This window comes from Dryobates pubescens, chromosome 2 (genome assembly GCF_014839835.1).
Source record: "Dryobates pubescens isolate bDryPub1 chromosome 2, bDryPub1.pri, whole genome shotgun sequence".
NCBI classification, from domain to species: domain Eukaryota; kingdom Metazoa; phylum Chordata; class Aves; order Piciformes; family Picidae; genus Dryobates; species Dryobates pubescens.
The window spans coordinates 3666610-3684107 of record NC_071613.1 but is presented as its reverse complement, the minus strand read 5'-3'; the positions used below and the strand labels follow the sequence as shown (position 1 = coordinate 3684107).

General features: G+C 45.8%; 1 protein-coding gene across 2 annotated transcripts in view; it reads right to left on the bottom strand.

Moving 5' to 3' along the window:
* Positions 1-16379, bottom strand: part of RPS6KC1 (ribosomal protein S6 kinase C1) — a 124213-nt gene extending 107834 nt beyond the window's left edge. The window contains exons 1-3 of one of the 2 annotated variants that reach the window (XM_054169363.1): positions 16222-16379; positions 11623-11658; positions 4921-5041 (exon numbers count right to left, since the gene is read on the bottom strand). In XM_054169363.1, coding sequence (XP_054025338.1) covers positions 4921-5041; positions 11623-11658; positions 16222-16326 — 262 coding nt within the window. In that variant the 5' untranslated portion in view covers positions 16327-16379. Of the gene's footprint in view, positions 1-4920; positions 5042-10625; positions 10662-11622; positions 11659-16221 lie in introns of those variants that run through there. The other variant, XM_009897507.2, reaches the window with a different exon arrangement.
* Positions 16380-17498: the final 1119 nt, after the last annotated feature.

The following is a 17498-nucleotide window of genomic DNA, read 5'->3' as shown; positions in this document are numbered from 1 at the left end:
GGAGGAGGAGGAGGGGAGGAGGAGGAGGAGGAGGGGAGGAGGAGGAGGAGGGGAGGAGGAGGAGGAGGAGGAGGGGAGGAGGAGGAGGAGGAGGGGAGGAGGAGGAGGGGAGGAGGAGGAGGGGAGGAGGAGGAGGAGGAGGGGAGGAGGAGGAGGAGGAGAGGAGGAGGAGGAGAAGGAGAGGAGGAGGAGGAGAAGGAGAGGAGGAGGAGGAGAAGGAGAGGAGGAGGAGAAGGAGAAGGAGAAGAGGAGGAGAAGGAGAAGGAGAAGAGGAGGAGAAGGAGAGGAGGAGGAGGAGAAGGAGAGGAGGAGGAGGAGAAGGAGAGGAGGAGGAGGAGAAGGAGAGGAGGAGGAGGAGAAGGAGAGGAGGAGGAGGAGAAGGAGAGGAGGAGGAGGAGAAGGAGAGGAGGAGGAGGAGAAGGAGAGGAGGAGGAGGAGAAGGAGAGGAGGAGGAGGAGAAGGAGAGGAGGAGGAGGAGAAGGAGAGGAGGAGGAGGAGAAGGAGAGGAGGAGGAGGAGAAGGAGAGGAGGAGGAGGAGAAGGAGAGGAGGAGGAGGAGAAGGAGAGGAGGAGGAGGAGAAGGAGAGGAGGAGGAGGAGAAGGAGAGGAGGAGGAGGAGAAGGAGAGGAGGAGGAGGAGAAGGAGAGGAGGAGGAGGAGAAGGAGAGGAGGAGGAGGAGAAGGAGAGGAGGAGGAGGAGAAGGAGAGGAGGAGGAGGAGGAGAAGGAGAGGAGGAGGAGGAGAAGGAGAGGAGGAGGAGGAGAAGGAGAGGAGGAGGAGGAGAAGGAGAGGAGGAGGAGGAGAAGGAGAGGAGGAGGAGGAGGAGAAGGAGAGGAGGAGGAGGAGAAGGAGAGTAACAACATAACAACCACCATTGGACAATGCTGATGTGCAACACATAGGAAAAACATGCACTTAACCCAGAAAAAAACCTTAAGATACTGAAAAGCCAGCCCAAGAACACCTCAGAAACTGAAAAGCCTGCCAAAAACTGCATCAGAAAAGAGCACTTTAGAAGCTTAAAAATACATTAAAATGCCCAATAATTGCATGCAGTAGATGCATGCCAAAAGTCCCCGAAAAATACTAGGCACAAAAAACCTTAACCTCCTAAAAACCCACTGAAAATCATGAGGTATATGCACACAAAGAAAAAAATGACAAAAACCAAAGCAATAAATAAACAAGAATAGAATAGAACAGTATAAACCAGGTTGGAAAAGACCTTCGAGATCGTTGAGTCAAACCTATCATCCAACACCATCTAATCAATGAAACCATGGCACCAAGTGCCTCATCCAGTCTCTTCCTAAACACCTCCAGTGATGGTGACTCCACTACCTCCCTGGGCATCACATTCCAATGGCCAATCTCTCTTTCTGTGAAGACTTTCTTCCTAACATCCAGCCTAAACCTCCCCTGCCACAGCTTGAGACTGTGTCCTCTTGTTCTGGTGCTGGTTGCCTGGGAGAAGAGACCAGCCCCCACCTGGCTACAACCTCCCTCCAGGGAGCTGTAGACAGCAAGAATACATAGAATAGAATACATAGAATAAACCAGGTTGGAAGAGACCTTCAAGATCATCGCGTCCAACCCATCAACCAATCCAACACCGCCCAAGCAACTAACCCACAGCACCAAGCACCCCGTCAAGTCTTCTCCTAAAAACCTCCAGTGATGGCGACTCCACCACCTCCCCAGGCAGCCCATTCCAATGTGCAATCACTCTTTCTGTATAGAACTTTTTTCTAACATCCAGCCTGAACCTCCCCTGGCGCAGCCTGAGACTGTGTCCTCTTGTTCTGGTTCTGCTTGCCTGGGAGAAGAGACCAAGAAGGTCTCCCCTGAGCCTCCACTTCTCCAGGCTAAGCAACCCCAGCTCCCTCAGCCTCTCCTCACAGAGCTGTGCTCCAGATCCCTCCCCAGCCTTGTTGCCCTTCTCTTGACACATTCAAGAGTCTCAATGTCCTTCTTAAACTGAGGTGCCCAGAACTGGACACAGGACTCAAGGTGTGGCCTAACCAGTGCTGAGTACAGGGCACAATGACTTCCCTGCTCCTGCTGGCCACACTATTCTTGATGCAGGCCAGGATGCCATTGGCCTTCTTGGCCACCTGGGCACACTGCTGGCTCATGTTCAGCCTACTATCAACCACTGCCCCCAGGTCTCTTTCTGCCTGGCCACTCTCCAGCCACTCTGACCCCAGCCTGCAGCACTGCATGGGGTTGTTGTAAACAAACAAACAATCACACACCCCCCAAAAAAAATCCTGGACAGAAATAATGCTGTGGCAACACCCCAACACCATACACGAAAATGCCCTAAATCCACACCAGAAACCTTGACAAAAAAATGAGAATACACAGTAAGTGCATGCCAAAAATAACACCAAACGTGCTGAACACTAAATAGCATGTAATGTCCCTATACAAAAACATAAACACAGGCTGAATGCTTGTGGGGGGAATTAAAAATAGTAATAAAACACAACTACAAAAACAACTTGTGAACTCCAAGTAACTGCCTTAGCGATTCCCCAGAACACTCCGTAAACTGAAACGTCCTTCCCATACACCTCAGAAAGCAAAACACGTGCCAAAAAAAAGCATACCTAAAAAAAAAAAAGAGCATATGGTAGATTTGTGCCCAAAAAATGCCCAACATCTGACACCCAAAAAAAAACAATCCGGGAAAAAGCAGCACTGAACCCATTCCACACAGTTAGCAATGCCTCAGGAACAGTATCACAGTATCACCAAAGTTGGAAGAGACCTCGAGGATCATCGAGTCCAACCTGTCACCACAGACCTCACGACTAGACCATGGCACCAAGTGCCACATCCAATCCCCTCTTGAACACCTCCAGGGACGGTGACTCCACCACCTCCCTGGGCAGCACATTCCAATGACGAACTGAACTTTCTCCTCACCTCGAGTCTAAACCTCCCCTGGCGCAGCTTGAGACTGTGTCCTCTTGTTCTGGTGCTGGTTGCCTGGGAGAAGAGACCAACCCCTTCCTGGCTACAACCGCCTTTCAGGCAGTTGTAGAGGGCAATGAGGTCACCCCTGAGCCTCCTCTTCTCCAGGCTAAGCAACCCCAGCTCCCTCAGCCTCTCCTCACAGGGCTGTGCTCAAGACCTCTCCCCAGCCTTGTTGCCCTTCTCTGGACACGTTCAAGTGTCTCGATGTCCTTCTTAAACTGAGGGACCCAGAACTGGACACAGGATTCAAGATGTGGCCTAACCAATGCAGAGTACAGGGGCACAATGACTTCCCTGCTCCTGCTGGCTACACTATTCCTAATGCAGGCCAGGATGCCATTGGCCCTCTTGGCCACCTGGGCACACTGCTGGCTCATGTTTAGGCGGCTGCCAATCAGCACAGTCACAAAGCACATGGTAGAGATGCAAGCCAAAAAAGGGCCAAACATTCTGGACATGTTAAAAAAAACAACATTGAAAAAAGTAATGTGCTATATAAACAATGAAAATCTACACCTAAGACATGCCACCCATGCTGGACACACTAAAAAAATACTGGAAAATGCTTTAAGACCCACTAGATATCTTCTGGTATATGCACAGCAGAAAAGCAGCACCATTTTGTACTGAACACAGTGTGTGTTACCAAAAACCAACCAAGCACACCATCAAACACAACACAACGCTAACAGCGTGGAGTAGATAGAGCTCCCTACAGAGTCATATCCCTTCACTGAAAGTCCATCCATAGCTCATCCATGATGACACCTATGCCAGAACTAAGACCTTTGACTTTCAAGAGCAAGTTACTTTTTGCCATGGATTTCTCATGCAGAGTCACAATCCCCTTACAGGTTGTTTGGGTAAAACAGAATCATGGAATCATTCAGGTTGAAAAGACCTTTAAGATCATAACCCAACTACCACAACCACTAAACTACATCTTAAAGCCCCACATCCACATGCTTCCTAAACACCTCCAGGGATGGTGACTCCACCACCTCCCTGGGCAGCCTGTTCCAACGTCTCACAGTAAAGAAATTTTTCCTAGTATCCGATCTAAACTTCCCTCACACAACTTACGCCAATTTCCTCTCATTCTATCGCTAGTTACTTGGGAGAAAAATCCAACACCAGACTCACTATGTAGGGACTGCAGAACCCCCTTTCAGGTAGTTGTAGAGGGCAATAAGATCTCCTCCTAGCCTTCTCTTCTCCAGACTAAACAATCCCAGTTCCCTCAGCCGCTTCTCATACGACATGCCCTCCAAACCCCTCACCAGCCTTGTTGCTCTTCTCTAGGCATGCTCCAGGACCTCAGTGCCTTTCTTATACTGTAGCATCCAGAACTGAACACAGTACTGAAGCTATGGGCTCACCAGGGCTGAGTACAAGAGCATTATCACTTCCCTTCTTCGGGTGGACACACTGTTTTTGATACAGGCCAGGATGCTATTGGCCTGAGCACACTGCTGGCTCATGTTCAGTCAGCTGTCCACCAGCACGTAAAACTGATCTCAAAAGCCTACCTGGATAAAACTGATAATTACAATCAAGTTCCTAAAAGCAGAAATTGATATTTTATTATAACTCATCACTAAAAATCCGACAGCTCATATATGAAAATCTTTGTTCAGTGTTCAAGTGCTCTTCACAAAGCTAACGAAGACTTCACACACCTGAAAACAGGGAATGTATGTTGTAAAGATACAGAACAGAGTGGCTCAAATATTTCTTGGGGCACATAGCTAACATGGAAGCAAGGACATAAATACCCTGTCACAAATAAACAGAAGCACCAAACTGTGATAGCAGCACACCTACAAGTAAGACACAACAAACCAAAAGCAAAGGGAGAAGAGTAGCTACAAGACATGACATATTTATCTAGGGCTGAGTTATCAAACAATTTCAGCAAGTCAGAAACAAATTATGCTTACCAAATACTATGGCTTTGGCAAAAGGTGGAAAGAGTTCTGTATGTCTGCATAGGTTTTTATGAATTTGCCAGAGGTCTTTGTGCAGTTTCTTAAAGTCACTGTACCTCTTCCAAACGACTATCTGAAGCAGAAAGAGGGGAGAGAAGTATTAGTGAGGTTCATTGTTCATGCTGCATCACACCACAAGCACATTTTCTCAAGCAAATCAGACCACTACCTTCAGCACATACATTTAACAAAAAAGCACAATCTGAACTGCCAACTCTAACAACCATGAAAAAAACCCCACAATCATTATCTGTCCCCAGCTTCCATGTTGGCTAACGACGACTACAGCGCATAGAAAAAAAAGAAAGTAAAAGCTGAAAGAAGGAAAACAGCGCAAAGGCAAAACAGTTTCAGTCACGCTGAGATCCTTAGCCACACAGGGAACCAGTAAGAGGAAGAAATGCTGAATAGCAGTGTTGCACTATCCAGTGCTTAATAGCATGCTGTGCTCGGCACAGCTGCAGGTATGGAGAAGAGACAACAGCAGAACAGAAAATCAGGGAAGAGAAATCAAAACAACTATGTGATTCTTAAAGACAACTCATTACGCACTCAGCACTATAAACCAACTCATAATGTATGCACAATGCAAGCCCCAATCAAAATGGTCTATTACTAATAACCCTGATCAATAATTATGTTCCTTTTATAATCAAGACAAAAATCTCCCACTTCAGCAATGCAAAGACAGCATTGACTCATTAAACAAGCTTTTCCTAGCCAATTGTTTCCAGAAAGCAGTTGCCATGTCTCAGCCAGGTATCTGCCTTATCCTTCTTCCAGTCCATTCTTTTTATTCTTTCCATTGAAGGAAGGAGAATAACCCAACAGGAAAATGAGGGCAGGGAAAAAGAAATAAGCAACAAAATTTACACTTCATTCCTAATAGGCTTGCTCTCAGGATGAAAAAAATTAACATGAACATTTTATATCTTGGCCTCATTTGGGGTCAGACCCTCTAAGCCCTCAACACTAATGTAAAGGGATTAAAGTAGAACAGGTTACAAAAGTACAACAGTACTACAAAAGTAGAACAGGTTACTGCTCCATCAGCCAAATGTCTCATTTAGCTTAAGACAACTAACCACAGTATAAAGGATCCCAAATATTTCTGACTGTTGTAACAGGCTGCCTTCTCATGAGCAACTGTAACTACAAAACACTACTCTGTTCAAGTAAACCAGATTTAGAAATGAATAAAAGCTTCAATTCTAGGGTGGGGGGTTTTGCTGTTGTTGTTTACTCAGAGTCTGGGGGGGGATTTTTGTTCGGTTTGTTTTGGGTTTTTGTCCTAAACACTAAGGTCAGAGCCCTTCTAAATTTCAGCAGGTGCAAGGCCTGCCTATAGAACAATGCAAGTATCAGGTAACTGGCCCATAGGAGGTTCAGGGGAAACCTTATGGCTCTCTACAACTACCTGAAGGGAGGTTGTAGCCAGGTGGGAGTTGGTCTCTTCTCCCAGGCAACCAGCACCAGAACAAGAGGACACAGTCTCAAGCTGCACCAGGGGAAGTTTAGGCTGGAGGTGAGGAGAAAGTTCCTCACAGAAAGAGTAATTGGCCATTGGAATGTGCTGCCCAGGGAGGTGGTGGAGTCACCGTCCCTGGAGGTGTTCGAGGGGGGATTGGACGTGGCACTTGAAGCCATGGTTTAGTTAGTCATGAGGTGTTGGGTGATGGGTTAGACTTGATGATCTCTGAGGTCTTTTCCAACTTTATTGATTCTATGATATGAAAAGCTTTAATATGGCAACACTCTATAAACTCAGCTATACTGAAACTAGCAGATTCAGCCCCAACTACTACAGTGCTCACATTTCCAAGACTCCATTACAACTAGTATTTGCTGGAGTTCAACAGACAAGGGAAGAAAAATGTCAAGCTCTCAGGCAGGCCAGCTAGTCTCAGGCTGCATCAGGGGAGGTTTATGCTGGAGGTTAGGAGGAAGTTTTACACAGAGAGAGTGATTGCCCACTGGAATGGGCTGCCCGAGGAGGCGGTGGGGTCGCCATCGCTGGGGGTGTTCAGGGCGAGGCTTGACAGGATGCTTGGTTCCATGGTTTAGTTGATTAGGTGGTGTTGGATGATAGGTTGGACATGATGATCTTGAAGGTCTCTTCCAACCTGGTTTATTCTATTCTATTCTATTTTGCTACAAAAAGCAATTTTTCAATGGTGTACTGCCATCTAATCCAATATCCAGAAATTAGATGATTAGCATTTCTTGAGCAGTGTGTATATAGAACATAAAATTGATAAAGATGGTGATGTCTCAAAACATAAGTTACTGTCTTGTCAGACATTGTGGGAAGCTGACAGAGCATGAAATTCCACTCCACTAAAAACAAAACTATCAATTTTTCACTTGTGCAACGGCCAAGAGGTAGGGGGGGGAAATATATCCATAAGCAGCTTGCACAGCAAAAGCAGCCAAAGTCATCCTAAAACCTTTCAGAAGCTGATAGAGATCATGCCTTTGCATGCATGTGGCTGAGCAAAGTTAATGAAGTTTCCACTCTAACATACCCGTCAGAAAGCAGATTTGGCGGGAGGACATGTACTTCGAGGCCCAGCGAAGCACAGCAAGGACAGCGTAAAACATATGTTAGGCTTGTAAGGCAATAAGGTGCTTGTCATGGCTAGAGCCAGCAGATCCTTATTAACTCATGCAACTCATCTGTTCCACAGTGAACAATCCTTTCTCCTCCACAAATGAATGAGGGGGAAAACCCCACAAGGCAAGAGCAGCTCCAGTTGCCTCACACACCATGTTGTCTCTATCAGTCCCCAGAAGCATGGAAATTAAAACTGCATCCACTAGCCTGTCTGTATCTCAGCGAAGCTGGGGAAGGGGTTGGAGCACAAGCCCTATGAGGAGAGGCTGAGGGAGCTGGGGTTGCTTAGCCCAGAGAAGAGGAGGCTCAAGGGAGACCTTATTGCTGTCTATAACTACGTGAAAGGAGGATGTTGCCAGGTGGGGGTTGGTCTCTTCTCCCAGGCAAGCAGCACCAGAACAAGAGGACACAGTCTCAAGCTGTGCCAGGGGAGGTTTAGGCTGGATGTTGGGAAGAAGTTCTTCATAGAAAGAGTGATTGGCCATCGGAATGGGCTGCCCAGGGAGGTGGTGGAGTCACCATCACTGGATGTGTTTAGGAAGACTTGATGGGGCACTTGGTGCCATGGTTTAGTTGATTAAATGGTGTTGGGTAATAGGTTGGACTCGATCTCAAAGGTCTCATCCAACCTGGTTAATTCTATTCTATTCTAACTCCCCCAGACACAATCTCACATTAACTACTTTCATCATTTTGAGAATAAAACCCTAACAAGTTTATCTTCCTTCCTGTCTCTGTAATAGCAGTTGAGGTTATCTTGATTTGTAATCAACTGTGGGGGGAGAGATACTGTATTAAAGACCTGTATTCCAAAGGGCAGTTAAAAGAGGTGACAGGAAAACTGACAAGTAGAGTTGAGGTCACACTACACATACATATGTATGTACTAACATCACAGCAGTAGCATTAAAAGGGACTTCTGAATGAGAAGGCAGGCACAGCTGAGTGTTCCTAAATGGGTGAAGGAACGGGGTTGCACAAGACAGCTCATATAGCAACAGAGTAGTTATGTGAATTTCTAATTGAGCATCCTAGGAAACTGAGGTAAGTTTATTTTCATTGGGAATTGGTTGGAAGTATATTCTTCTTCTTTCAGAGACTGTCCCTAAGCCTTGTTCTGTCATAGAAAGGTAGTATAATAGAAAAGCTCCCAAAGTATGTGGTTTTCTGATGACAATCTACCCTTATAGCAACTACCACCTAGGATAGTCCTTTTAATAACTGAGCACCTTCAGATGCCTACTTATAAGAGAATCACACCACACCTCCTCCCTGGGGGTGTTAAAGGCCAGGCTGGACAAGGCCTTGAGCAACCAAGTCTAGTTGAGAGGTGTCCCTGCCCATGGCAGGAAAGCTGAAGTAGGTGATCTCTAAAGCCCTTTCCAACCTAAGCCATTCTATGATTCTAACAAGCTATCACATGCAAAATAATTACATTGATATAATAAAGAGTATAAAAGGGCAATCATCAATAAGTTCATTGCAAATTTGTGGTCTTACACACTGGAGTTTGTGGACTCCTGCACAGCCAACCTACAGCCACAGATCAAAGCAACAACCAAAGCAATGCCTAAAAAATTATGGGTTTGCTATTGCTTAAAAAATACTTCAAATCATAGAATAGAATCATAGAATCAATAAGGTTGGAAAAGACCTCAAAGATCATCAAGTCCAACCTGTCACCCAACACCTCATGCCTACTAGACCATGGCACCAAGTGCCATGTCCAATTCCCTCCTGAACACCTCCAGGGATGGCGACTCCACCACCTCCTTGGACAGCACATTCCAATGGTGAACAACTCTCTCAGTGAAGAACTTTTTCCTCACCTTCAGCCTAAACTTCCCCTGGTGTAGCTTGAGACTGTGTCCCCTTGTTCTGGTGCTGATTGCCTGGGAGAAGAGACCAACCCCCACCTGGCTACAACCTCCTTTCAGGTAGTTTGAGACAACAATAAGATCTCCCCTGAGCCTCCTCTTTTCCTGGCTAAATAATCCCAGCTCCCTCAGCCTCTCCTCATAGGGCTGTGCTCAAGGCCTCTCACCAGCCTCGTTGCCCTTCTCTGGACATGTTCAAGAGTCTCAATGTCCTTCTTAAAGTGAGGGGCCCAGAACTGGACACAGGACTCAAGGTGTGGCCTGACCAGTGCTGAGTACAGGGGCACAATGACTTCCCTGCTCCTGCTGGCCATACTATTCCTGATGCAGGCCAAGATGCCACTGGCCTTCTTGGCCACCTGGGCACACTGCTGGCTCATGTTTAGCCAGCTGTCAATCAGCACCCCCAGGTCCCTTTCTGCCTGGCTGCTCTCCAGCCACTCTGATCCCAGCCTGTAGCACTGCATGGGGTTGTTGTGGCCAAAGCGCAGCACCTGGCACTTGGACTTGTTGAATGCCATCAAGTTGGACTCTGCACATCTGCAGAGCCCTTCTGCAGATCAACTCCTGCTCCCAACTTGGTGTCATCCGCAAATTTACTGATGACTGACTCAATGCCCTCATCCAGATTGTCAGTGAAGATATTGAACAGGATGGGGCCCAGCACTGATCCCTGGGGGACACCACCAGTGCCTGGCTGCCAGCTGGATGTGGCACCATTTACCACCACTCTCTGGGCACAGCCCTCCAGCCACTTCCTAACCCAGCGCAGAATGCTGCTGTCCAAGCCACAGGCTGACTTAACATATATTCATGCAATAGTCTAACTGAAAGACACTTACAATACATTTTTCTGATGAATGGCTCATCAACAGCTGCTATGAAGTGGTTTTCCCATAAATGAAGTTTAAGGTAATGGCAGAATGTGCTCATGAATAGGTTCAGTTCAGAAGCCTCCCTGGAAAAGGTGAACATCAAGCTACAAACTACCATAATGTGATCTAAAACTAGACCCAAGCTCATCTCTGATACTGATAAATTATTTTAGTCTTACAGAGAGAGAAAAAAAATAATGCAAAAAGCATGAATGCTCATGTTTGTCTGATTCTCAAGATACCAAAGAAGGATACAACAAAGGAGTGTTAGGTGTATTAGCCAACTCTCACCTCTGCCAAGCCACTAATCAGTAACTCATGTTTGATCACACAGAGATGCAATGAATTCATTTATGGGCTCTTCTTTCATCAACTATCCAGGTTCTCCTCAACTGTAGTAAGAGACTGCACCAGAAATTGAACACACGCATACGTTACATAACGTTTCAAAAGCCACAAGGTTGTGCTTTTAAAGGAAGATTTTGCAAGTACATAGTATAATGCTATCACTGTCAAGTCATTAGCTCTGAAGAAATTGAGAGGGGAAAAAAGTTTGGGTTTATGTGGGGGTAAAAAAAAAACCACAAGTCTGCAAACCAACCCACAGCCCATGCACATGTGATGTATCTTTTCTGACTCCATACAGTGGTTCCTGACAGGGGTTTTGAGGCATTAAAGAGGCACAAGAATAGAGCAGACTCTTAATCAGGCCCTTTTTGGAAGGGGCAAAGAGTAAGCAACTCTAAAAGTTTTATCAAAGTAGTTAAATACTTAAGGGAAAATACTTAAGGAGCCTCAGAGAGAAAGGCATAATATCTGATCTGCAGTCCAATCTCAACCACTACACTCCTCCATTTTTTCTCCTCACTAATAGATAGTAATGATGTAGGCTTTTCAGTGAAGTATTGGTTAAAGAGGAAGAGAGTACCTACAGCTGAGACCTAAGACTTGGATTGCGGAGTGATCTCTAATTTTACCAGTAGGAGTTAAGTAACCCCCAATTTGCCCATTCCAGCTAGAGAAAAGAGCTTGCAAAGTTATCAAAGCAGTTTTGTCATCAAAAGAGACTTTACTCCCTTAGACTTTGTTTCAAGTCACCATTCATCACTGAGGGCAGAATTGCAACATGTTAGGCTAGCTACTGTTTTCAACTATGAAAGCTAAAGACAAAGGGAAGCATACAATTACAACCACGAAACACACAGAAATTGCTTAATAATTACATTAAAGATGCTTCAAAAGTCATAGTGTGATACACAAGGACATTTGCACAAGTTTAAACTGTTACCTCCTGGACATCCTCCGGATTTTTTCTTGATACAATCTGAAAAGCAAAACAAAAACAAAAAGTAAGTGTTTGGATCTTCAGCCTGGAAACCATTTGTTGCCAAGAAGAAAAATCTGGAAAACACAAACAGTTGCACGTTCCTCTGCACCCAGAAATATTTTCATTTAGTTTTAGAGAAGTCCAATATCCAAATACCACACAGTGAGGTATTTTAGCAGCAGTCTCTGTGATTAGAAATAAAGATGTACATTCCAGGCAAAATGGCACAGAAGGCATCTCACTCACAAAACAAAGCCTCGCAGAGCCCTTCCCCCTTCATCTTTCCACTCTTTTCCTACTAATTCATGTTAAGGCCACATTACTCCAAATAAACAGAGCTAATTAAGGTTATCTAGCTTAATGTAAGTTGCACACCACCTCACTGTGAATGTGAGGCTTTGCATTTACTAAGACAATATTTCCACTTTACCGACAGCCATCAATGCGCACACACGTCTTTGTGTATTTGCTTCTCCTTAAACACTCTTTGCCTAATTAATTATAAATTACTCTGTCCAGAGGAAAAACAGCAGTGGAAACAGGGCTTGGCTATACACCATAAGGAAGGCTGTATTTTATTAGGATTTTTTTTTTTTTCCTTCTTTAAGTAAATATTGATTGCAAAAGGCTTTGTAATCCAAGTTCTTCGTCAGGCTTATAAACAGCAGTAAGAGCATATCCACACAAACAAACAAATCAAATAAAGACATCTTTAACCCACAACTGCAATTATCTTGTGCAAGTCAGTGTACCCTTCATTATAACTCAGATAAGGCTGTTGAACAAAATAATTAGCCTATTGTTAGCTAAAGCAAAATAGGGTATCCTCAATCCAAACTGAGCCTGTCCACACACGGGCACACGCCAGAATAATGAATGATGTGCATAGGTGATGTATAGAGGCAAGCCCAAGGAGTCCACCCTGCTTGCACCCTAGAGACCGTAACACCATCTCACTGTAGCCCAAGTACCACAAAGACATAGCTCTAAGCTGCAAGTCACTGAATTTATGCCTGCCTCTTGTGAAGCAACAATAACATATCCCTCACACTCCCCACAAGCTAGCTCTCTTCCTCCTTTTCATGTTTCAAGAATCTTTGCCAGCGCCTCCCAGATTTCACAATATCAGCCCAGCCACTATAATCTTTCACACATTTTGGAGGAGACAAGACAGAATAGAGACGTGTTACCTTGTCTAGCAATCTCACAAGAGACCTAAAACATTTCCCTTCACAAGTCTAAGTGCTTTCTCTCACCTTGCACATCAAAGTCCTCTTCTTCCAGCGTAGTCTACATTGACAAAACCTTCCTCAACTTTTCCTCACTCTTTAGTAAGCTAACTCTTGAGGAATTTGGCACCTTTACCAAATTTTAACCTTGGCAGCTGGTGCTCCTTCATTCACTACCAGGCAGTTCGTATATGCAATTGGTGAAATATTTCTAACCTTCTTTTCTAATAGCTGGAATACTTGATGTAAGGAGCCTATAGAGCTGGGGGAAGAAGATATCATAGGCATGGCTACGCATCACAGAACAACACCAAAGGGCATTGCTTTGCTTTGCAGTTCACCTTTAGTTACAGCCTTGCAAGAGTTTTGGCAGATAGGTAAGTTACCAGATGGGCAGAAGGAGACCCAGAGAGATGAGTAATTACCCAGCCAGATAGTATGAATCTGGACTAAAACCCAGAGGCCCTGTTTCACACTTGTTCTACTGTTCTGTATCTACCAGTCTTGCCAACTTCAAGTCAGTACACGATAATTTATGTGTTGTCCTGCTTTGTTCTTCAGATCCTCTTCTGAAGGTCAACCTCAGAAGAGGTCTGTCCCTTCAACCCAACCTACAATCAACCTAGAGACTTGGCAATAATAATCCAACCTCCTAAATTTTCAGTGTACTTTTTCAATCCTCCCACAAGGAACAATGCAGTCAGCTCCTTCTGCAAATCTGCACTGCAAGCAATTTTAACCTATTTTTTAAATTATCATTAGGACACCCACCAATGAGCTAAGCAATGCATGATAACTGCATTAGGCTCTGAAAACAGAGCTACTGCAAGGATCCTCACCATTGAATGAAGTATTTCAGATGATGCTGCTCCTTATCTGATCTGCAGATATCCAATGTAAGTCAGTAGAAGTTTCATTATCGTTAATAACTGTAATCTTCTAAACCCTCTGAACTTTCACTAGTGGTCTATATTTTCAGATATCATCAAAGAACACTCCTTGATGATATCTTTCTGTCCCTAAAACTTTGAAAATGGCCATAAAAAAGCAAATGCTCATTTACTCTTGTCTGCACTTAACGTTATTTCACAGTTGAGAAGAAAAGAATCTATTCTCAGCTCCACAAACAAAACCTTCAAGAAAAAGCTGTAATAAGGATAGCCTACCTTAGCACTCAGAAGAGACTGCAAGGGTAGTTGTGCCTTTGGGTGAGGTGTTTAGGACATACTGAACAAGTGCTTTCTCGTCCACGATTATTAACCTGTCATTATACGGGAACAGAAAGCTCCCTTAACTAGGTTTCACAAAGGATTCATTCATTCACCACTGAAAGGAATCAAAAGTCTTCATTGGCTTGTGTTGAGCACCCTAGATCTCAGCCAGAAAGGTATTCAACACAATGGGAAGATCCACCTCACTTTTTCCCTGGCAGCCTCCTAAAGTTGCTGAGCATCAGATCAGCAAACACAGCTGTAGTGCTGTGATATCAACCACGGAGCCAGATCACTGCGGGAACAGGAGGGAGGAATAGGAGGAGAGAAAAAGGGAGGGTAACAGATATGTACATCAGACTATTTTTAAATCATTTTATTCAGCATCTAACTCCTCCAATCTTCACTCCAAGTGCTAAGCAACAGATTACCAGCTACAGCCCCACTGAAACAAAAGTTATTTCTACATTTGTGAATCCAAAGCATCTTTTGCTGCACAACTGTTTCTTCACTTTGAGGATTTTAGATAGCAAAAGGCACTGAAGAATCTCTGGTTATCTCACTTTAATATGGACAGACTGATCTCTTCCTTGCTCTGTGCTAAATCATATGCAGCCAACACACTGCCTCGATTGGAAAAGCATCAGAGTACCAACGAGTTATGAACGTGGAGGAAAAGTGATGTTCCTCACTGGTTAGCAACAACTTGCTTTTGAACAATTCTGCATGAACCAAAGTATCACAGAGTATTTTAACTGGCCTTAGCCAATGAGAACAGTAAGCAGAATCCTTGGCTCATTCCTATTACTTCCTATTGCACTAACTTTAAAAAGACCCATACACAGATGGAGCCCACCATAAGCTACTGCAGAAAAATGTGAAGCCACTGTTTTCCTCCTTGCCTCTACCTCAAGAAAGGTTTTGCATATATCATAGGGAAAAACAACTTACTTTTTTTTTTCTTATTTATTCTTAACACACACACACACTCTACACTTTATTGGACTAAAAAGAGCCTTTTAAACATGTCCCATACTTGTACAAATATATTTGCCAAAAAAAGGACTTAACTTTTCTTTAACATCACAAGTCACATGAAGTGATCACAGCTGGACTACAATAAACAGACACATTCTTTGAATTAAAGGAAGGATGCATACAAACATGTATTACTCTCACAGGCAGAATGTCTACAGCCACAGCAATTACAAGATCACTGGCCATTTAAACTCTGTACCTCTATACCACCTGCTGTTCTCAAAACTTCCCAGCGACCTGAACTCCCACTCCTTTTGCACCTATCTCCACGTATTTCTTTACGCTCTTTCGGGCTTAAATAGGAAATCAGAGGAGAAGAGAAAGCAAGAAATGTCCCTAGAGGAGCACAAGGAGCTTGCAGCAAAACGAGCCCCAAGCCAGCTCTCCCAATACCTGCTTCAGCTTTCCTGCTTCTCCTACTAGGCCTGCCTTATTCACCTAGACTCTTCTGCCCAAATGGGGGTGAGCCCTAGGCACATATAGCCCTTAAGGAAAGGGCCATCAAACAGCTCTGCACTTCCAGCATAGGCGTGCTATACCCCCGATCCCTCATTTTTCTCCAGAGATGACTGCACTGTGGGGCAGGAGGGAAAGACAGCAAGTCGGCTGTAACCTACCCGTGAGATTTGGAGGAGAAAAGGGGGAAAAAAGAGTTGTTTGTTTTTAAGCTATTCTACTCCACCCTGCATCGAACATGAAAGAAAAAGACAGTTCTCTGCAAAGCGCGTTTCAGGCAAGCACAACCTGATGGAAAGCTGTAAGCTGGCAGGAGGCGACAGAGGCTCGGCTCAGGAAACGCCAGTGTTCAAGCCTTCTCTCCCTCCCACCCGTGTCCCTGAAAAGGGTTTCTACGTCGCGACCGGCCTGATCCACGCAGAGCACGCCAGGGACACCCATCGGCAGCCCAGCCCTAGGCTCTATTCTGCACACACCGGCAGCTTTAAAGACCAAGTAACAGGCAGCCCGGGTCTGGGGTACTAAGGAGGCAAAGGGCAGGGCGGTGGCCGCAGCACCCCGGGCAGCCAGAATGGAGGTTGCCGTTGCCGGGGCCGAGGCCGGGACCCGGCCGGGCGCTGACTCACCCGCGCCGTGACCTTGTAGACGGTGTGCCCGCGGGGGTGCCGCCGCGGCTCCGTCACCGTGTAGAAGCGGGCCAGCTCCCCGCCACGCTCCCGCGGGCTCAGCATGCTGCGCCCCACTGCAACGCAGCCAACGCCGCAACCGCCGCGCCGGGCCCCGACCGAGGCGGAAGCGGCGCCCAGGAACGCCCCGCCCCGCCCCGCCCCGCCCGGGTGGTGCCGCGGGCCTGGGCGGGGGCGAGCCCGCCCCGCCTCGCGCCGCCGCGCCGCGGGGAGCTGCGCGGGTGGCGATGTGGGTGTGCTTTCGGTGGGTTTAGCAGTTGGGTTGAGGCTCAGTCATCAGGCGGTGCCGCAGCTGGTATGGTGCTGCACGGCCGAGCCCTCTCCCTACCACACAGCTTCCAGCTGCCGCCAGCTCCTAACAGGCAGGAAGTGGCCGCTTTTTCTGGAGTCTAAAAGTCCGCGTGGCGTGGATGAGGCCAAGGTGTCATGGTCCAATTATCCAGACACATCCCTGCGGCAGCCCAGGCCTGTCCAAGGCATTCTTCTGGGTACGGCTGTGAGGAACTGACACTCGGCAGTGACCACAAAGCCCTTTCAAATGCAGGCACCCTATGGCATCTACAAATCTAATAAGCCGTTCCACTGACAGGGCCGGCACACTGCTTCCAGGGTTTGCCGTGGACTATATAAGGCATGCTGCCTCAAATCTAAAGGCCTGTAAGGAGAAATCACTCAGATTTTAAAGATAAACTCTAAGAGAAAGTTTACTGAATCACCATGGTTTGTGTTTTGTATGTTCTCCAGATTCTTTAAACTGTACCTGGATTTACACCCTGCAGATGGGCTCTGACATGCAGACAGGTCTGCAAAACACTTGTGTGAGGAAAGGCCAAAATTTATGGGGCATTGCTTCAGTTCAAAGGAGCTCAACCTTGCACCATAAGATAGTCACCTTTCATGGATTCGTAAGAGTACCCTCACTTACCTGGCTGTAGTGGGATCTATACCAATGTAGATCTACACAAATAGAGATCACACTTCAGATTACATAAAACTGTTGAGACTTTTTGTTTAATCACTGTGTTTTCATTAATTTAATAGCAGATGTTAAATTAGCTTTTCATGACGAGGTCACCATCAGTGGAGGTGTTTAGGAAGAGACTGGATGGGGCGCTTGGTGCCATGGTTTAGTTGATTAGATGGTGTTGGGTGATAGGAGTGTTGGATGATAGGTTGGACTAGATGATCTCAAAGGTCTTTTCCAACCTGGCTAATTC